The following is a 22,122-nucleotide window of genomic DNA, read 5'->3' on the forward strand; positions in this document are numbered from 1 at the left end:
GTGACGATTTCAGAACACAAAAAAAAATGATAAATACTGTTACCCAAAGCTACGCAGTGGCAGGATGTGGAATACTTGCCCTTCAGTAGCTCAGGATGAATGTGCATTGTGACAAGAAAGAAGGATTGTATTTAATACAACATATTACATCTTCAATGTAAAGCCAAAAGAAAAAAAAAAACATTGTCCAGTCGTTTTGCAAATAATGTCTTCACAGGTTAAGCGGTTTATGGCTATGTGGTTAAGTCTCTGAGATTTTTTTTTCTGAAAAAGGTCAACTTATACAGCTTTTTGCATACGGACTGAAAATTAAATGCAAACAGTGTGTACAAGAATTCAAAAAAGGAAATAAATACATTCATTACTGCAAATACATACATATATTGATAAAAGAACACTGTCAAAAAAGTGTTAAGTTTGCACCATTTTTGTCAGAAAGAAGCATTTAGCTGAGGTCTGAGACTGTCGAAAGTTTACATGTAAACAATGAGATAAATACATAATTTGAGTCACATGAGGTTTTTTTTTATACTCATTAAAATGTGCTTTGGTCTAAAAATAGTTTCTTTTTTGTGAATTTGGGTATGAGCTCTTTTTTATACAACTCTTAGCTTTCAAAATAAAAAGAAACACAAAAAAAAGGACAAAATAAAACATCACAGGAACAAATGACTACAGCCTATATTTTTCTTTTTTTTTTTCGCAAGAGCTGCCTAACCTCGTTCGAGGCTGTTTGTGTGTATTTGAAAAAAAGTACCCCCCCCCCCGCCCCGTCAAAATCTTAAATATGAAACTAGTGTTCTGCTTCTCATTAAAATACAGAAAATGTCTCGATACATTACGACATCGTATAAATGTAGTTGAGATTACTGCACTGTGCAGGTGCTTGACAATCCCTGAATTATGAACCTTTTATTGTCACAGTTTGGAAAGTTTGTCATTTTTTTTTCTCGTTTTTAAATTTTCCTCTGAATAAAAATCTATTAACTGCAATCCTACGTAGCTACTTGAAAGGAAAGCTCCTGTACAATACCTTCGCTGTACACAGACATAATGTCGTACTCGTTTTAAGTGCTGAGAACGATACTGCACTATTTTCAAATTGTTTAAGCTGTAATCACTAGTTTAGTTTAGATTTTCGTTTCATCCCAACATATATATATATATATTAAATATATATATTTAAAACAAAAAAAAATACTTTGGGAAATAAGGAATGGCTATATCTAGACTTGCCCCAGTGTCCCTTCAGTAAAACAAATTGGAATATGATAATTTGCTGTTCAAGTCATTTCCACCACCCCCTCCCCCTCAAAAGCCAAATAAAATCAACTTGGTTCATTTAAGAAAGGGGTCGTCCTTTTCCTGTGGATTCCCCTGTACCTATATTTGGTTTTAGAGGTCTTTTTTCCATCTCGTACAACGTTTGACTGATTGAATCATCAAAATGTGAAATAAACACCAATAAAAAAAAAACAAGAACAGAAAAAGAACCCTAAACCAGCCCTATCTATATATTTGATTGTTTTTTTTAAACAAAAAAGCTTTCTGTATCTTTGTATTAGGGCGTTTTAGGTGCTGTTCCGACAGATACCTTTGTAAACTTTTTCCAAGAAGTTCCTTTGGAAACTGTTCCAATCAAAGCCATCAAAATCTGCCTTTGTGTGCCCCGATTCATTACAGTCTTTGTTTCTGTGCAGCAATTGAGAATTTTGGTTTCGTCAGGAATGTACAGCTAAGAGACAAAAGCTCTGTTATCCTCACACCTTTGCTGTCCTCACACTATAACTTCCGTACCATGCTAACAACAACTGTAGGCCCTTTTCTGACTAGCAGGCCCATGTAAACACCAGTTTAACTCTTTCCACATCATGCTAATCTTTTTCTCTTGGGTTCAGCAGCTCACCAATAAAAAGCTATTGAAAATACAAGCCCACCCCACCCCCCCACCTCCCCACCCCCATCACGGAATTGACCATTTAATGAGAATGACTATTGCGACTTTGATGCAGCCATGGTTTTACATGGATATGGCTCAAAATTCAAAACACTAATACACTTGTTAGATGGTTTGGTCAAGGCAGATAAAACGTATGAGTCTCATCTGCTCTGGTTTGGAGAGAACAAACGCCAGCCAATGTTTGGATGGAACCAAAAAGCTGGGATGGACAATGTCAAAGTGGAAATACTAAACCTTAAATTTATTGTCGTAATATTTTTTCAAAGAGATATCTAGCTCCCCCCCCGCCTTTCCCTTCCATTACTCTTTGACTAACCCTTTTATTTATTTTTTTATCTTATAAATTATCGTGAAGAGGTAGCAAGCTGATAAGTCACTTCAACCAGACTTGTTTAGCAAGGGGGAGGGGAGCTAAACACAGGACAAAATATAAAGGAAATGTACCTAATGAAATTGCAGCAAGTTCAGCCGACACCAAACTAACCCAGCTATATCCTCGACCTTCCAGTTTAAACATTCACATGAAAATTACAAAGGTCCTTACTTCTTAATAAAACAAGTACCTCAAAACTTCGAGGAATTTCGCTAAACGACTATTGGAAACTAAAGACCCCCTCCCCACCCTCCCCGTGCTCATTCTCCAATTGAAATCATGTTAAGAGGCAGTCCATATGACTATGTTCCTCTGTCGTTGCTGGAGAAGCGGCTTCTCCTGTAAAATTAGGTTCGAGTCTTTGGCTTATGTCGGTGAGGTATGCATTCGCATGTGGCTGATCAGGTTGCGCTGCTGTGTGAACTTGCCACCGCAGACTTGACATTCGTAGGGCTTTTCGCCCGAGTGGACCCGCATATGCTCCGTCAGTCGGTACTGCCTGGTGAAGCGCATACCACACTCCTCGCAGGCAAAAGGCTTCAGCCCCAGGTGGCTGCGCATGTGCCGCGTCATGGTTCCCCGCTGAGTGAACATTTTACCACAGATGTTGCAGGGGAAGGGCCGGGAGAGCCAGTGGGTCTTCTCGTGCTGCCGCAAGGTCGAGGGGTCCCGGTAGCTCTTCTCGCAGACGGAGCACTTGTATGGCCTGGAGTCGTTGGGGTAAGGCAGGCTTTGTGGGGCCAGGCTGTCCGCTTCGTCCTTGATGTACAGGTCCTCCTCGGTGTGCGTCTCCACGTGGGCGTTGAGCTGCTCCGAGCTCGGGAAGCCTTTGCCGCAGGGGATGCACACGTAGAGGTTGTCGCCGTACACCACCGTCTCGAAGCCATCCTGACCGGGCCGGTAGGCGTGGCTGCTGGGGTGCCCGCTCTCCTCTTCGCTGTGGCCGCTGTCGTCGCTGCATTCTTTCCCATTTTCCTCCTCTACCTCCTCCTTGCAGTGCATAGTGTGGTCAAAATGGTGGCTCGAATCGCGCTCCAACGACTTGACCAGAGGGCCCATGATGACACCGTTCATGACGGAGGCACTCTCCTCCCTGCAGTTTGCACTTTCCTGCCGGTTAAATACTTTCTCTTGCTTTATCCACCCAGTGTTGAGACTGGAGAGGCGAAAGTTCTTGGACTGTCCGGTGTCGGCCAAGTTCTGGTTGTCAGTAATGTCATTCCTATCTGTGGACTCGCTGTTCTCTAACTTATGAGGGTTGGTGGTGTTGTCTTCAAAGGAGGCACTGTTGGTTGCAGAAACAGAGGCAGAATGTGGAGAGCCTTGGTTGCATTCACCAAGCTGCATGTCTTCCTGAGACATGTGGGGAGGGACTGAAGGACTTTTCTTGGACAGGTCAAGACCGAGCATTTGCTCCTGCTCCCTGCTGTTGTTGGTGCCGTTAGTATTGCTGCTTTTGCTGGTTCCACTGTTTTGGCTGTGAGAATGAGAATTTCCTTTGATTGAGCTAGCCATGTATAAGTCATCTCCAGTAGCGTCCACCCTGTGCAGTTCCCCCGCCTGCTGCCTCTTGAGCTCCTCGGGTGACGCCGCGTAGCGTGTCTGGATAATTGGAGTGGAGGAAAGTCTGTGGCCTCTCCCGAGCTTCCCGGGGCTGGGGCCGATCAGCTTGCCGTGAAAAGTCTTCCCGTTGCGTTTCATCTTCTTCCGGCAAAAGGCGGCGAGGTCGTGAAGCTGGAGGTAGCTGGCTGCCGTGAGGAGGGCGTTGAAGTTCTGCTCGCTGGCTTGGTCTATCCCCAGGAGCTTTCCGGTGTAGATGAAATCCAGAATCTGTCGGAAGATGGTGGCGCTGACCATATCGGTGTCCAGGTTGATCAAGTTGTCATGAAGCACGAGGGACTTGAAGTACATGCTGCTCGCTGCCAGGATGTTCTTGTGGGCACGGAACAGGGCATTTTCGACGACTATGATGACATCGCAGAAGAACCCTTTGCTTCTCTGTTGGTTTAGCTGCAGCAGCAGTTGTTTGGCGTGATTTGGGAGTTCCATTTCCACCTCGGATTCCTCAAACTTTAACCACCTGGAGGGGGGGGGGGGGGGGGGGGGGGGGGGGGCGGAAGCAAAAACAGAAAGTAAGACATGTTGAAAAGGAACCACGAGAGCATTTACAAGATTTTGTGCATCATGTTTAAACTTGCTCCTCTCAGCGGCCCTAGATACTCGCTGTTGCGCAGATCGGTGAGCATTGGAAACATCTCGCGACTATCAAGCGGGACCCAGCATTGGTTGGACGAGAAGGGTGTAAAAAGGACGTGCCGCACATGATTCTGACAGGTTTACGGAGCTATCGGATAATTCGAATACTGAAGCCATTTTTCTCCTGCACGGTTTACAAACAAACACAAATCTAGTATTAGTATAACGTCAGTGGTAGGGAAATTACTGGAGAGAATTATGAGGGACAGGATTAAACAGGATTGAAAGGCAGAGATTGCTTTGGGACAGTCAGCAAGGATTTGTTGGTGGTGACACTGTCTAACTAATTTAATTGAGTTTTTATATATTGATGAGGGTAGTGCAGTTGATGTGGACTTCAGTGATAGAATTTACAGTGCAGAAGGAGGCTATTCGGCCCATCGAGTCTGCACCGGCCCTTACAAAGATCAACCCACTCAAACCTACGTATCTACCCTATGCCCGCAACCCCCACTTAACCTTTTTGGACACTAAGGGCAATTTAGCATGGCCAAACCACCTAACCCGCACATCTTTGGACTGTGGGAGGAAACCGGAGCACCCGGAGGAAACCCACGCAGACACGGGGAGAACGTGCAGCCTCCGCACAGACAGTGACCCAGTCGGGAATCGAACCTGGGACCCTGGAGCTGTGAAGCAATTGCGCTAACCACTATGCTACCATGCTGCCCTAAGTAAGGCCTTTGACAACATCTCACATGGAAGGCTGGTCCAAAAGGCCCAAGGGGCCCAAGCAAGTTGGCAAATTGGATCCAAAATTGGCTCGTTTAACAGGAGGCAAAGGGTGATGGTGGAGGGTTGCTTTTGTGATTGAAAGCCTGTGATCAGCGGTGTACCACATCCAGGAGTGCTGTTTGTTATATACATTATACCTTCTACATTCACATCCAAGTCATTAATTTGTAAGCTTGCAGACGACAAGGAAATTGGTGGTGTTGTTGATAGTGAGGAGGATAGTCTTAGGCTGCAGACTGATACTGATCAGCTGGGAAGTTGGGCAGGACAATGGCAGATGGAATTTAATCCTGATAAGTGTGCGGTGGTGCATTTTGGGAGGGCTAATAAGGGTGAGATATACACAATGAACGATAGGTCCTTAGGGAGTATTGAGGAACAAAGAGACCTTGGTGTACAAATCCATGGATTTGGATGCTTGTCCAGATGCTTCTTAAATGTTGCGAGAGTACCTGCTTCCATCATCCCCTCAGGCAGCGCGTTCCATGGTGGAAGCACAGGTAGATGGGCGGGGGGGGGGGAAAAGAGGGGAAAAGGGGGGGGTGAAGAAGGCGTACGGTATGCTTGCCTTCATTAGCCGAGGCATAGCATGTAGGAGCAGGGAGGTAGCAACGGGCAGCACGGTAGCATTGTGGATAGCACAATTACTTCACAGCTCCAGGGTCCCAGGTTCGATTCCGGCTTGGGTCACTGTCTGTGTGGAGTCTGCACATCCTCCCAGTGTGTGCGTGGGTTTCCTCCGGGTCCTCCCACAGTCCAAAGATGTGCAGGTTAGGTGGATTGGCCATACTAAATTGCCCTTAGTGTCCAAAATTGCCCTTAGTGTTGGTGGAGTTACTGGGTTATGGGGATAGGGTGGAGGTGTTGACCTTGGGTAGGGTGCTCTTTCCAAGAGCCGGTGCAGACTCGATGGGCCGAATGGCCTCCTTCTGCACTGTAAATTCAATGATATTCTAGGTCTTGGTACAACATTATAAAACATTGGTTAGGACACAGATGGAATATTGTCTGCAGTTCTGATCGCCACACCTTCGGAAGGAGGGCATAGCACTGAAGGGGTAGCAGAGGAGATTCACCAGGATATTGTCTAGGATGGAAAGTTTCAGCTATAAGGAGACTGGATAGGCTGGGTTTGTTTTCCCTGGAGAGAGGAGGCTGAGGGCGGAATCTGATAGAGGTATACAAAATTATGGAAGGCATAGATAGGGCAGATGGTAAGAATCCTTTCCCCATGGCAGGTCTCCAAGACCAGGGGGCAGCGGTTTAAGGTGAGGAGTTTGTGGTTTAGAGGGGACCTGAAGAAACATTTTTCACCCAGAGGGTAGAGGAGATATGGAACGCGCTGTCTGTGGGGGTGGTGGAAGCAGGTACTCTCGCAACATTTAAGAAGCATCTGGACAAGCATCCAAAGGAGGCTATGGACAAAGAGTTGGTAAATGGGATTAGTACAGATGGGTATTTAGTGGTCGATGAATGGCCTGTTTCTGTGCTGTATGACCCGTAATATTGCAAGTAGGATAGGTGCTTAAATCAACGTCAACTTTCTTTGGTTTACCCTACGTAACACAATTATTCCTCTCGGTTAGCAAAGTGCCCAGGGTGCGTGTTCAACGGGACCAATTTGCTTGACCGAAGCTTACAATGGCTGGAATTTTCCATCCTCGTTCTCGGCTGGGATTTCCCGGTGCCGCTGGAAGAGAATGGCGTTTTGGCTGGATCACTACGTTCTCGCTCATAACGGGTCCAGCCATGGACAAGACCGGAGAATCCTGCCCAATATTTAATAACTAATGCTTCTGTCATCTGCATCGTAAGTACCTGGCTGTATTCTGCTTTGTTAATACTCAGAAACACAGAAAATGGGAGCAGGAGGAGACCATTCAGCCCATTGAGCCTGCTCCACCACTCATTACGATCACGGCTGATCATTCAACTGAGCAATCTGTTCCCGCGTTCCCCCCCCAATATTCTTTGACCCCATTAGCCCCAAGAGCTATATCTAACTCCTTCTTAAATCACTGAGTGTCTTTAAGACAGAGATAGATAAGATTCTTGACTAATAAGGGGATCAGGGGTTATGGGGAGAAGGCAGGAGAATGGGGATGAGAAAATATCAGCCATGATTGAATGGCGGAGCAGACTTGATGGGCCGAGTGGCCTAATTCTGTTCCTATGTCTTATTGTCTTATGATCTTCTTGCAAAGATACAATGTTTTGGCCTCAACTGCTTTCTGTGCTAGTAAATTCCCCAGGCTCACCACTTGCTAGTTGAAGACACGTATCTTCATCTCAGTCCTAAATGGTTTGCCCCATATCCGGGTACGTTCTGGACCCCCCTGCCATCGAAACATCCTTCCTGAATCTACCCTGTCTAGTCCTGTTGGAATTCTAGGAGATCTCCCCTCATTCTTCTAACTCCAGCGAATATAATCTGTACTCAATCCCTCCTCGTATGTCAGTCTCATCACCCCAGGAATCAGTCCGGTAAACCTTCGCTGCACTCCCGCTATAGCAAGAATATCCTTCCTCAGATAAGGAGACCAAAACTGCGCACAATATTCCAGGAGTGGTCTCACCAAGGCCCTGGATAATTGCATCAAGACATGCATGCTCTTGAACTCGAATCCTCTCGCAATGAAGGCCGGCATGACTGTTTACCTTCTTCACCGCCTGCTGCACCTGCATGCTTACTTTCAGCAACTGGTGTACGAGGGCACCCAGGTCTCATTGCATATTTTCCTCTCCCAATCTATAGCCATTTAGATAATAATCTGTCGTTATGTTTTTGCTACCAAAATGAATTTATCTACACATACTGGATCTGCCATTCCTTTGCCCACTCACCACTCATCCTCCCACCCAGCTTTGTGTCATCTGCAATTTGGAGATATTACATTGAATTTCCTCATCTAAATCATTAATATACATTGTAAAACCTGGGTTCCGAGCACCAATCCCCACAATACCCCAGTAGTGGCTGCCACTTGGGTAGAAAACCAGTTGGCAGACAGGAAACAAAGTATAGGAATAGCAATTTTTTCCCCCCATCTCAAAGGATTTTTTAAACGTGTGAACTTTTATCATTGCCACCTCCCCTATGTTTTGTGTAAAGTTAAGCTGAAGGCTTCCTGCTTTGAATTGGTTACTATAAATGGTCAAATCAGTGAGCTTTCACCATGATCTCCCTAAAACTGAAGTTAAGTCAAGATATCCCAGTACCAGGTTCAAGGCCGACTGCAGGACTTGAGCTGCTAATACACACTGACACTATGGCCCCTCAACCTCCTCGAGTTCACCCATCCCTTTCTTCACCAAGCTGAGCCACACTGCCCCTTATTTGTTTCCAACTTACCTATCCGGTCGTAGCAAGAGCATCTCCAGGAATGGTTACGCTTCCCACCCTGGCTCCTATTTTGAGTAAAACAAATGACCAATTAAACTAAATCAAATAAACTGAGGGGCCTTTGTAGCCATCTGGGATGGCCACTTACAAAGGGAAATACGGCCACTTGCAAAGAATCACGGGAAATATGGCCAACGCAGGACCCAGAGGAACTCGGAGCTTAAGTGTATATTTGCCACTCGATAACCAGACACGATCGAAACCCCCAGCCAATATGCATTCTAATGGCCCATTTCCCCAGAACAAAATATTTGTACTCGGGTATCAGGTACAGATACAGACTCATCGGCGCCACTCCCTTCACCCAGGAAGCCCAAACAGCCACGGTCAATGACCGCTCAGGACACGCCCAGCCATCAAGGCACCCGCCCCTTTATTGGCTAAAATCAAAGGCAGTAATCGAAGCCTGCCGAATTATTGGGTCCAAAGCTAAAGACCGCCCAAAAGAGCGCGAAAACCCTTGAAGGATAAGAAGAGACACTGCCATGTGTTCAGTCTCTCTTGGCCCCGGCTTATGCCTAAAACCAAGTGCAGCATCACGACCAGAAGCAAGTTCAAGACCAACGATCGCTACCAGATAGATGAGCCCAGCAGAAACAAAATCACTTCTCCAGACCCAGCCACTGCAGATCCGAACAAAGGCCTTGTTCCTCTGCATAAAGCCGGGTGCCTGAAGTTAAGTACAGGTTGTTGGTGTGTTAGGTGTAATTTAGCTTGTAGTGTTTTATGTTGCATGTCGAAGTAATTCTTGTGTGTAAATAAACTATCATTGAACTTGAACTAACTAACTGATTGTTTGGTCTTTGATCAATATCCGGTAAAGCCTTGTGGTGGTATCATTTGATACCAGGCGATTCTGAAAAGCAATATCATTAATAACTATCAGTATCCAGTTAAAAAGAGCAACATTATGGTGCGAATTGGCAACATTATTGGCGACTCTGGTGGGATTCGACCTAGAAGTGATTGTGTCACTCCGAGAGAACCCACAAAACTTTGCATTAAAAATCCAATTGAGGAAAAGTGAAAGAAACCACAAGTGTATCGATCAAATCTCCAAGATTCGAAAGTGTGTATTAACTTGCATGCGTACGAACAGGGATATACAGTAACCTCGTTAGATTTTGTTGCGTAAAACTATCGGGAGTATTGTGAACTGGAAAGTAGCTTAGGCCATACCTGCCTTATTCCCCAAATTTACGGTAAAGAAACAGAGATTACGGTAGGAAAAGAGATACTAGTAGCAATGGCAGCAAAGGCAATGGAACGCCTAATGAACCCGCAGAAACCAGAGGTCGCAGCAACCAGTAGAGCAGAGCAGTGTCCCATATGGGAAGAGGAATTACGGAAGTATTTGAAGGGGAAAGGATGGCCCCTTTGGTCCGAGTCTTGTTCAAATGAAGAGTCAGGTCCAGGAAGCATAGGACAAACCTGGTGGGACAACCTAACCGAGGTACATAAAAAGAACGCAGGGAGAGTTCGTAAGCCGATGGCAATCGTGTCCTGTCTGGCACAATTGCGAGGCACAGAGGAGGTCGTGAGGATGCTCCGCAGACAGCTAATTGAGAAAGAGGAGAAGAATGAGAGAAACTTTAATGAATGGGAGAAAATTAATGAGCAACTCCGGGAACAGTTGGCAGCTAAAGACAAGGAGATGGCTGATGTCAAACGGGCACAGCAATCTTGTATAGTTCACCTTATCAGCTTTCAGACCCAGTACGATAAAGCCTACCAAGATACACAACGCGCAATTTTGGGATGAGAAGAGACAGAACAGCAGGTCGAATAGCTAAAGAAACAATGCGCAGATTTGAAGGCAGCTTTACGAGCACTCCATAGTTCCACAACGGAACAAAGACAGAGTTCAGTAGACCACGCCAAATGTAGGCAACAAATATCAAGGTTACAGTCACTGCTCTCAGTGCAAAACGGATTCAGAGACACCTTTGGACCGAATTTAGATCAGGAGAATGGCCCCAATTGGCAAAAACTCAAGGCAACCGCCCACAGATATGTAGAAGACACAGAATCAGAATAGAGCCCCCCAGACCCCGAAAACCACCGACTGCAGGCAGCACACACCCCCATGAATCCAGTCACCACACAGCGCAAGTCATCGGATCGCGAGGAGCCCAATTTCGTTTACACCACCCCACTAACCATCACCCAATTGAGAGATGCCTGCGCCAAAATTGAACCATTCGAACCCATCGCAGACCCACATAATTTCTTTGAGAGTACGACAGCGAACGGTTATGTACGGTCTAGACGAAAGGGCGGAAGTTAAGCTTATAGTCATGAGCCTTGACCCGTCCGTTAGCTCAGCTTTACCAGAACCCCAGAATGTAGGAGGAATATGCTCAGTAGGAGATTATTGGTTTGACCCACAATCGATTACCACAGATAATAGACGATTAGAGAGGTCCTAAGGAATAAAACATCCTCCGCCCAGCACAAGCACGATTGTGGAAAATTCCAGGAACAGTCACAATTACAGGTCCCGATCCCAAACCCCAGAAGCAATACGGTTTCCCACAGCAAGCCGAGGGCGAGATTGCAAAAGTCATACAAAGCTTGCTAGATCAAGGCGTAATTCGGCCCGTAGCCTCAACAAACAATGCCCCAATTCGGCCCGTAAAGAAACCAGTCGGTTCATGGAGGTTAACCACTGATTACCGAGAACTCAATAATGTAAACCCATTAGCAGCCCCCACCGTTGCCATGAGTCCCGAAACAATGCTAAAGCAGGGAGTACATGCTAAGTACTTTACTGTGCTGGACATTAGCAATGGCTTTTGGTCCATTCCTTTAGATAAGGCTTGCCAATACAAGTTTGTGTTCACGTTCCAAAGACAGCAGTATACATGGACGTGCCTCCCGCAAGGTTTCCACAACACCCCGTCCATTTTTCACCGACAATTGGCCAACGGACTATCCAGACTGACACAAAGGAAGAGCATGTTAAACTTCTTTCTCATTCCTAGGTCTCCTACAATCAATTGGATGTAAAGTTAACCTGAAAAAAGACCAGATCCTAAAAGAAAAGGTCCTTTACTTAGGCACCATTATCACACACGGAAAAAGAGAGATAGAACAGAAACAGATTGAATCGATAGTTAAATTGCCCTTGCCCCACAATGTCACCGCACTCCTGTCATTTTTAGGATTAGTTGGGTATTGTAGGAACCATATAGATGGTTTTGCCACAAAGGCAGCCCCACTTTCAGAGCTCCTTAAAAAGAACGCCCCATGGGAATGGCTTCCGCAGCACACGGAAGCCATCGATGAATTAAAACGTGCCCTAGGTACAGCCCCCGTTTTGCAGACCCACACTCTCCCTACGCCATAGAAGTAGCGACCACCGACCGAACCCTATCAGCAGTACTACTACAGGAAAGACATGACCATTTAGGACCCATAGCCTATGCCTCACGAGTTTTGGATCCCATGGAGCAAGGATTTCCAGCCTGCGAATGGCACTTGCTCGCAGCCTTTTGGGCAGTTCAATATTTTGCATGTATCACAGGCTTCAACCCTGTAACGATTTTAACCGAGCACACCCCAACACAGCTACTGTTAGATGGTAGGTTAAAGGACGGTTCAGTCAGCCAGATCAGAGCAGCTCGCTGGACACTGTTATTACAAGGAAGGGACAGCACAGTTAAACAGACAAAGACCCACACATTATAGCAGACAACCTTCAGTATGCAGGAACCCCACGAGTGCCAGATCATTGCAGCCAAACACCACACAGGACCCTTTATTCCGAAGTCACGACACACACGAGCAGGCATCAGAACACATAATTCCCAGACCACGGATAAGGCTTAAAACATTTATGTAGATGGTTCCTCCACCATTGAGAATGGAAAGAGAATAACAGGATGAAGTATTTATGTGGAAGACACGCAGGGATGCGCATTAGAGGCAATATCTTTAAAATTGCCAGGTCACTTAGGATCACAGGCAGCCGAATTAGCCACAATTGCATATGTAGTGCAGCACCCAGATTCTTTCCCGACCCCCGCAGATATATATTCGGACAGTTTATATGTCTGTAATAGTTTGACAGAATTCCTGCCCCTGTGGGAATCTATAGGATTCATATCCGCTGATGGTAAACCCCTACCCTCAGCCCCATTGTTGAAGCATATTCTTGAGACAGCAAAAGACCGCACATCTGGCATAATCAAAGTCAGAGGCCATCATCGTTCCTCCCCACCCGGTAACGTAAAGGCAGACGCCTTAGCCAAGTCAGGATCACGACACAGTCACTTTTTTGGCAACCCCCCCCACACCCCCCGGAGAGTGAACCGATACATGTAGTCCAGGTTTCACAGACCAATATCGAAGATTTAGCCCAGGCCCAAAAGGCAGACGACACTCTTAAGCAAGTTTTATTCGGAAACTTCCCAGCCCCCTACGACAAATTCAAGGACTCACTGACGGTACAGGACGGAATACTATTAAGGTATGGAATTTATGTGGTCCCCACCCAGGACAGAAACCAGATAATTTGCCAGTTTCTTGACGGACACGGACATCAGGGGATAGAAACCACCATTGCCCACTGAAGACCTTTGTGCTGGTGGCCCGGTTTAAAAGCAGACGTCACGCATTATGTTGACAATTGTTTAATCTGCGCACAGAATAATCCAGAAAGGTACTCCAGGAAAAGACAATTAAGACACACCCACCTGTTAATGCCCATGGACAAATTTACAGCTCGATTACATTGATCCCCTCCCCCCCTGCAGAAATTCCATATTGCTTATCACCCCCAATCCAGCGGCATTGTGGAACGTATGAATCGGACCCTGAAAGCTACTATTAGGAAAATGGTGCAACATGGGACACAGTTCTCCCATTCACCCTTATATTTATTAGGAACACAGTATCAAGTTCCACAGCATTCACCCCCCACACCCTCATGACCGGACGATCCATGAAAGGAACAGAATATTTATTAAGACTTGATTTGACCAGCCCCACAGTCACCGCCCTCACCCACAAAAAAAGCAGTCCAGCAAGTCATGGAAAATATTAAAGCAGCCCAGCTCGCTGCAGCTGTTCGACTAGGCACTAGGAAAAAGCAAAGTAAGGCCTGCTTTGATAAAATAGTCCACCCAGTAGAGTATACAGTCGGTCAGCAAGTGATGGTTTCCCTGTATAATCCCAGTTCATTCCCCTCCCTAAAATTTGCAGGAGCATACTCCATTTCGGATAAAGTGAGCCCCTCGGTGTACAAAATAACGTACCCTAATGGAAAAAAATAGGTTGGTTCCATATCAACCAGCTTAAAGTTTATGGAACCCAATGCTGCCACTCACACCACGTCTCCCTGGCAATGGCAGATGAGTCTGCCCCGCCCATCAACAACCTAGACCAATCCTCCCCCAGCCAGGACAGCACATCCACGCCCCCAGACCCGACCTTGTCCCCGCCCACAGGAACGACTTTCCACCTTGAACTTGATTCAGACGCTAGCGACAGCACTCCTGAATTAATTGATATTAATGACCGCTGGCACAACCACCCCGACTCCAGTCGCTCCAGCCCCTGGAACCACGACCAGGACATGTTTGGCCCCCTGTACCCCCTTTCACTGCCACAGCCAGATCGCAGCCACCGCCCGGCAACGGTAATTTGCCCTTTGCAGCTACCACCCCTCATGACCAAAGAATTCCCCATTGGCACCGCGACAACGCTTGTCGATTAATAAGGAATGACGATTCGCATCCCACGGCGGCCCACACGGCCAGGGCACGAAAACTCCAGACACGAGTTTGGCAACCGGGAGATGGTGATGACTCAGAGTCTGTATCCCGTTACAGTAACCCTTTCGCGACGCTTTTTCACACTGAACCCGGAGGTGTCCAGATAATGAGAAAAAGGAACCGCATGTAATTTACGGTGTCCTATTTCCTGATGGAACATGCCCGCTTTCTTTCTTTCTTTCTTATTGCGACATGGTTTTAATTAATGTCGGCCAGTTACAAAATTTCTTGATTCAATCAAGATTACTTTTTTGAAGCCATTTACTGCCCAATGACCGTTAAAGGAATACGTTAAAACTTCTTTCCGCTCGTGTCAGGTCACCCAGGCAGTGGAATAATGGCACTAATCCCCACCCTGCCCGAGGACCCCCTATGTATCCGGTCAGCCAAGCTCGGGTAGTGGAGCAACGGCACTGATCACCGCCCTATCCGGGGAATCCCACCCATTCTTGCCCTGCATGCACGCACCCCATGTTCCCGTCACTGCGAGTAATTTGGAAAAGTTCTTAACACTCCTTACTGTCCTTGGCAGGTCTTGGATTCCCCTTATCTGTTCTTTTTGCGTGTGGTTTAAAGAATGCTCTTTGCCAGTCTCTGCACACGACTCTTTACCTTCAGCGTCTCTTTGGTCGCTACCCCAACTGCTATTTACATGTTTGACACACTTGGTTGTTACACATTTGCTGCTATACGTGAACTACCTCGGGACAAAGAAAGTGTCCGCCCACTCACCGCATCGACCGCAAGCTGCGGGATTCCTTGCACTTAAACAGATTTTTTTTTTCCGGATGTCTTGTCTCTAAAATGGTTATTTTTTTAAAAATGAGGGAGTCACACGTGGTGACGATTCTAATGGGTATTTGAAGTTAAAGAGAGAAAGACAAACAAAGCGAGATGTTAAACCAATGATAACAACAGATACTATGCTTTCACCTTCAGGAAGAACGAAGAACAGAAAGACAAGATGAAGACAGAACTGATGACCCCCATTATGATCATCGCTTGACTCCTACAACTGCACTCGTTACAAGCTTTTGTACCCTACACCACACCAGCCCCGAACATGGCCACACAACATGATACCCCTAGCCCAGACAACACACCACACACAAGAGATACACACTGACACCTCCACATGGTGCAAAAACATTGTAAAATGGTATTCCCTTTCCTATACAGTAGAAGCAATTTTGGTAATAGCGATACTCTGCAGTGTCGTTCAGACACTCAGACTCCGCAAATGGCGAAGGAGAGCCTCCCGCTCCCCGATATATACACTCCGAGCCCCTTTCCTGGAATCCACCAAACTCCACAAACCTTTTTCTGACAAAATAAAGATTGTATTTTTCTATGATTGTAATGGATTAAGTAGAGAAGTGACGCTGCTGCTGTTGTTTAAAATTTTGTATTGTACATAAATTCCGTTTCATATTTGCCAGCAGCATGAGTGTCGCTTAGGTAATGACAGTTAGAGGTTCCCTTGTGTAAATAAGTTAAATGTATGATTAAATGTTTATAATGGCCCCTTAGAATTTATGAATGTGTGATGTATTAAAAACTTAGGTAAATGCTCCAAAAACTTAGGACAGTGTAGTGTAGAACCTGTCCTTGACCAAGGGTAACCGGCACACCAAAGACGGATGAGCGACCAATAGTGTGATCCACCAAGCTTCGCGTTCAGGATTCAAAGGACGGGATGTAGCCATCTGGGATGGCCACTTACAAAGGGAAATATGGCCACTTGCAAAGAATCACGGGAAATATGGCCAATGCAGGATCCAGACAAACTCAGAGCTTAAGTGTACATTTGCCACTAGATAACCAGACACGATCGAAACTCCCAGCCGATTTGCATTCTACTGGCCCATTTCCCCCAGAACAATAGACCTACTCGGGTATCAGATACAGATTCATCGGTGCCACTCCCTTCACCCAGGAAGCCCAAACAGCCACGGTCAATGACCGCTCAGGACTCGCCCAGGCATCAAGGCACCCGCCCCTTTATTGGCTAAAATCGAAGGCAGTAATCGAAGCCTGCCGAAATATTGGGTCCAAAGCCAAGGACCGCCCAAAAGAGCACAAAACCCCCGAAGGATAAAAAGAGACACTGCTGTGCGTTCAGTCTCTCTTAGCTCCGGCTTACGCCTAAAACCAATTGCAGCATCACGACCAGAAGCAAGTTCAAGACCAACGATCGCTACCAGATGGATGAGCCCAGCAGAAACAAAATCACTTCTCCGGACCCAGCCACTGCAGATCCGAACAAAGGCCTTGTTCCTCTGCATAAAGCCGGGTGCCTGAAGTTAAGTACAGGTTGTTGGTGTGTTAGGTGTAATTTAGCTTGTAGTGTTTTATGTTGCATGTCGAAGTAATTCTTGTGTGTAAATAAACTATCATTGAACTTTAACTAACTAACTGATTGTTTGGTCTTTGATCGATATTCGGTAAAGCCTTGTGGTGGTATTATCTGATACCTGGCGACTCTGAAAAGCAATATTATCATTAATAACTATCAGTATCCAGTTAAAAAGAGTAACATTATTGGTGACTCTGGTGCGAATTGGCAACACCTTGAACAAAAAACAAATTAAAAAAAACTCGAAACATTACACCGAAACGTGATTAAGAGGGTCGATCGATAAGACATCCCCAGCCCCGGTGGTGCCCATTGGGCACGGAAGGTCTCACCATTGCCAGTAGACATCCTGCAGTCCTCTCTATGGAATGTCGCCGCGGTAGAGGCACTGACATTTGGGTTGGACGACCCCTTCGTCCGCCGCTGCTTGGACCGGTTTATGGAAAATTTGGCTCCCACCGCATACCGTTGCACGCACCATCGCTTATTGTTCATTTGTTGAAATTTGTCATGTCTGCATCGATTCTCACACACTTCTACAGATGTGCGATAGGGAGCATCCTATCCGGCTGCATCACAGCCTCGTATGGCAACTGCTTGGTCCAAGATCGCAAGAAACTGCAGAGTGTGGTGAACTCAGCCTAGCGCATCACACAAGCTTGCCACCCCCACATTGAATCTGTATACACCTCTCGCTGCCTCAGGAAGGCAGACAGCATTATCAGAGACCCCTCCCACCCAGGCATTGCCTTCCTCCAGACCCTTCCATCAGGCAGAAGGTATAGAAGTCTGAAGACTCGCACATCCAGACATAGGAACAGCTTCTTCCCCACAGCTACAAGACTCCTCAACGACTCTCCCTCGGACTGATCTGTTCCCTGTGAGAACATTATTCACAACGCCCTATGCTGCTCTTGCTCATGTATTTGATTTGTTTGGCCCCTTGTTGCGCACTGTAACCAATCACGGTTTGTCGATATACCATTTGTCAATGTTCTCGGTTGATTATTCTCTTTGTCTACTATGTACATACTGTGTACATTCCCTCGGCCGCAGAAAAATACTTTTCACTGTACTTCGGTACATGTGATAATAAATCAAATCAAAAATTTCAACCTCGTGAAGCGCTGTTGGACTTTAGCTATAACGTTAAAGGCCCTATCTGCGCAAAGCTTACTTTTTCATTACTGAGTGAGCGCTGCAGTGTTGGAGGTGCCTCGTTTTCAACGGGATCCACAAACGTAAACAAAAATCCCATGGCTCCTTTTCAGAGAAGTGGGAAATGCTCTCCCAGTGTCCACCCCTCAACTCGCACATCAAAACTAATGGATCCGTTACTTCATCACTGCTTCTTGGGACCTTTTGTGTGTTCAAACTGGCCACCGCCTTCCCGACAAAACTGCGATTATGTTTCAGAATTAATTGAAGTGGTTTAGCAAGTCTGTCAGGCACGAAGGAGGTACCAAATACATACATGGTATTCCCTTTATATGAAGTGCACTGAGACCTCTGATGAGGTGCTGATCATTAATGCTTAAAACTCTAAGCTGCACCAAAGGAGAAACACCGGCAATAGGTTAAAGGCAAAATATCTGAATGCTGTGCGGTAACATTTAAAAATATCTGATAAATCACTAAAAATACCAGTTTCAACATCAGCATTTATCCTGCACCTTTCCCGGATCAAAACATCCCAAGACATTTCATACAAGCAATAGTAAAATGAACTCTGCACAAAGGGAGATTTCAGAGCAGGAGAGAGGAAGGCTTTAAAAAATATCAAGGTGGAAAGCGAGACAGTGAGACAGGGGCTGGTTTAGCACAGTGGGCTACACAGCTGGCTTGTAATGCAGAACAAGGCCAGCAGCGCAGGTTCAATTCCCATACCGGCCTCCCCAAACAGGCGCCGAAATGTGGCGACTAGGGGCTTTTCACAGTAACTTCACTGAAGCCTACTGGTGACAATAAGCGATTATTATTATTATTACTAATAGAGGTTCAGAGGGGAAATTCCAGAGCTCAGCCCCTTGTCAGCAGCCGTACGACCACCAATAGTGGAGAAATTAGAACTGGGGACGTTAGAGGGGCTGCAATTGCAGGAGCTCAGCCAGCAGGCGGTTGCAGAACTGGAGATTAGAGAGATGGGAGGGCTGAATTCGAGGAGTGATTTGAAAATGAGGGCGAGACAAGAGGCGCTATCCAACGGGCATGCTGCGCCGGAAAAGCAATGCGCCGCGGCGCAGAGTGGATAATGAAAACCGGGAGACCCCACTCCTGGGATCTACCCGGCTCGCAACGCCTTGCGAGAACCAACCCGATCTCGTGAGACATTGCGATGGAACTCCCGCCCATTGTGGGCAGGATTACTTTTTGGCAAATCTGCTTATTGGAGCGAGACATTTTGTCTCACTCTAATGTGCAGATTCCAGAGGTACCCGAGGCTTCGGGATTCGTTCCCTTCACCTCGGGAGACCTCGGGCGAGCGCCGTGCAGCACTGGTCCCCACAAACGGGTCCAGGTGCTCGGATGCTCCCAGCTGCATGTCCTTTGGACAGGGTGGCACCCTGGCACTGCTGGTGCTACCTGGGCACTGCCGGTGCCACCTGGGCACCCTGACATTGCCACCTGGGGTATCAACCTGGCATTGTCAGCTGGCATGGGCACTGCCAGATTGGTACTGCTAAGGTGGCAGGCTGGCATTTATTTTGCAGAAGCGCGATCGGGCCGTGGATTACCTGCGTGGGTGTTTGGGGGGGGGGGGGGGGGTTCCGGGACCCTGGGCGTTCGGAATACCTTTTTTTAAATGGGCATCTCGATCTCTTGCTACACTGTGAAGAGGGGCGCTCCCCAGTGTACAAATCAGGGCTGTGCGGCCTGGGCTGTGCGTTTCCCGTTGAGGCCCCTTATACAACGCGACTCACGACGTATATCCATGTGTTTCTCGCCACAGCGAGCGCTGGGAAACACGCGGCTGAAAGCGCTCGCTATTGTTGGGCTTTGTTCCCATTTAGTTGAACCGAGCCCAAGTGTTGCTTAACCAGGAACCAAAGTGGTCAACAAATCCAGGACTGATGGGTGAACAGGGCTTGGTGCGAGTCAGGACATCAATCAAAGACTTCTGGATAACCAAAGTTTATGGAGTCAGCGGGGGGGGGCGGAGGAGGTTGGAAAAATCAAGCTTAGAGATAATAAGGGCGTGGGTGAGAGTTTCGTTAGCAGATGGGCTGGGGTAGGGACAGAGTTAGAAAATAGGTGCCTTGATGAATCGGTTTCAATCATGTGAAGACAATAGTTCAGCGTACAAACTTTTATGCTGCTCAAGATATGCAATAAAGGCTCACGGTGTAGGGGGTAACACATTCACATGGATTTAAGATTGGTCAGCTAACAGGAAACAGAGCAAGCATTTATGGGTCTTTTTTCTAGTTGGCAGGATTTGATGGTGATGTGTCGTCATAGGTATCAGTGCTGGGGCCTCAGCTTTTTACAATTTACGTAGACGACTGGGATGAAGGAACTGAAGGTACTGGTTGCCAAATTTGCCGATGGCACAAAGATAGGTAGGAAAGTCAATTGTGAAGAGGACGCAAGGAGGTCACAAAAGGGCAAAGTAGGTCAAGTGAGTGGGCAAATGATTATAATGTGGGCAAATAACAGTTGTTCATTTTGGCAGCAAGAATGAAAAAAAGCAAATTATCTAAACGTTGAGAGCTCTTGAGGTGCAGAGGGATCTGGGAGTCTTAGTGCTGTAGCCACCTAAATTGGCCAACTCCCGATTTAAAATGGCGAACGCAAAGGCTGAAGGGAAATTCAGCCAACACAGGCAGAAACCAGCAGGTGCAGGTTTACTGTGTATTTAACTCTGCAAAGCCCAGACAGCATCGATACTAGCGACCATCAGCATAATAATGTACAGCCATCTACATACTAATGAGCAATCCCCAGGAACAATAGCAACATTTGGGACACACAAAACTAAGCCAGACTCCCCGGCACCAGCAGGAGCCAACACAAAATAGGTCAACGAACACCTCAAGACCGCCCATCAATCAGGGAACCGCTCCACTATTGAAGAAATCGAACCAAGCGATTGGAACGAAGTCCAATCACCTAGAACCAGGTACAGGGTCCGCCCCAAAAGGCGGGAAGCCCCTGGGGACTATAAAGTTAAGCCCCCAAGTTCAACTCGCTCTCTTCTTCCTGCCCGGGTCACCCAGTAACTTCGAACCAACCTTGACCGTGACCGGTGCAGTGACCACCGAAAGCCCCTAAGCCTTAATTCAACGCTCGCTACGAGATAGGCGCTCCTAGCTACCAATCCGTACCAACTTCGAATCCCGCAGACTCAGAACCCGAACGAAAGGCCATTTGTTCCCCTGACCTGGTGGGCCAGTCCGAAGTTAAGTATAGGCCTGTTAGTTGTAGAAGTAGCTTAGATGTAGAATTTGTGCACGAGTAGCTAATCTTACTAATTGGTGTATTGAGTTATAGATCATTACTTGGACTTGAACCTCGTGGCGGTATCATAAAGATACCTGGCGACTCGAGAGCAAAGGTAATAAAACAGAGCAATTGATCCAACCGAAAAGTTAGCAACAGTGCGTGAATCACAAAAGGCTGGTCAACAAATGCAACAAGCAATTGGGAAAGCTAATGATTATAACTCTCGTGAGACCTATGGGGAGGAACCTATAGCCTCCCTATAAGCCGCGTGGAACAGGAGCTCTCCTGCTGAGGGGCGGGGGCCCCTCAGTGGGGTAACTGATTACGTACGGCCAAAAAAAAAAATCGGGCCCAGGTAGGAGCCAAGGCGCAGAGGCCCCGGCTGGGACCCGGGTTGCAACCTGTAAATACTTTAACAATAAAATCGCTTTTGTTATACTCTCCAACTCCTCTGTGACTACGAAACTAATAAAATGTCATTGTTTATTGCGAGGGGAATTGTTTACTAAAGTAGAGAGGTTCTGCTCCAGCTGTACAGGGCATTGGTGAGACCACATCTGGAATTTGGTGTACAGTATTGGTCCCTTTATCGAAGGAAAGATATAAATGCATTAGAAGGAATCCAAAGGAGGTTTACTAGACTAATACCAGGAATGGGCAGGTTGTCTTAAAGGAAAAAGGTTGGAGAGGTTAGGTTTGTATCCACTAGAGTTTGGAAGAGCAAGGGGCGACTTGATCGAAATCTTGAGGAGTATTGACAGGGTGGATGTGGGGAGGATGTTTCCTCCTGGGGAAGGAGAATCTAGAACTAGGGGGGGG

The 22,122-nt window shown here is 46.7% G+C and overlaps 1 protein-coding gene across 5 annotated transcripts in view; it reads right to left on the minus strand.

Annotated features, from left to right (window-relative positions):
- Positions 1 to 1,959: 1,959 nt before the first annotated feature.
- The window catches only part of hic2 (hypermethylated in cancer 2), a 134,290-nt gene continuing 114,127 nt past the window's right edge, over positions 1,960 to 22,122 (minus strand). For 4 of the 5 annotated variants that reach the window (XM_072474663.1, XM_072474575.1, XM_072474747.1 and 1 more), the window contains exon 2: positions 1,960 to 4,413. In XM_072474663.1, coding sequence (XP_072330764.1) covers positions 2,700 to 4,382 — 1,683 coding nt within the window. In that variant the 5' untranslated portion in view covers positions 4,383 to 4,413 and the 3' untranslated portion in view covers positions 1,960 to 2,699. Of the gene's footprint in view, positions 4,414 to 8,676; positions 8,733 to 22,122 lie in introns of all 5 variants that reach the window. The other variant, XM_072474492.1, reaches the window with a different exon arrangement.

The sequence above is a fragment of the Scyliorhinus torazame genome, chromosome 1 (genome assembly GCF_047496885.1).
Source record: "Scyliorhinus torazame isolate Kashiwa2021f chromosome 1, sScyTor2.1, whole genome shotgun sequence".
Classification (NCBI taxonomy): Eukaryota; Metazoa; Chordata; class Chondrichthyes; order Carcharhiniformes; family Scyliorhinidae; genus Scyliorhinus; species Scyliorhinus torazame.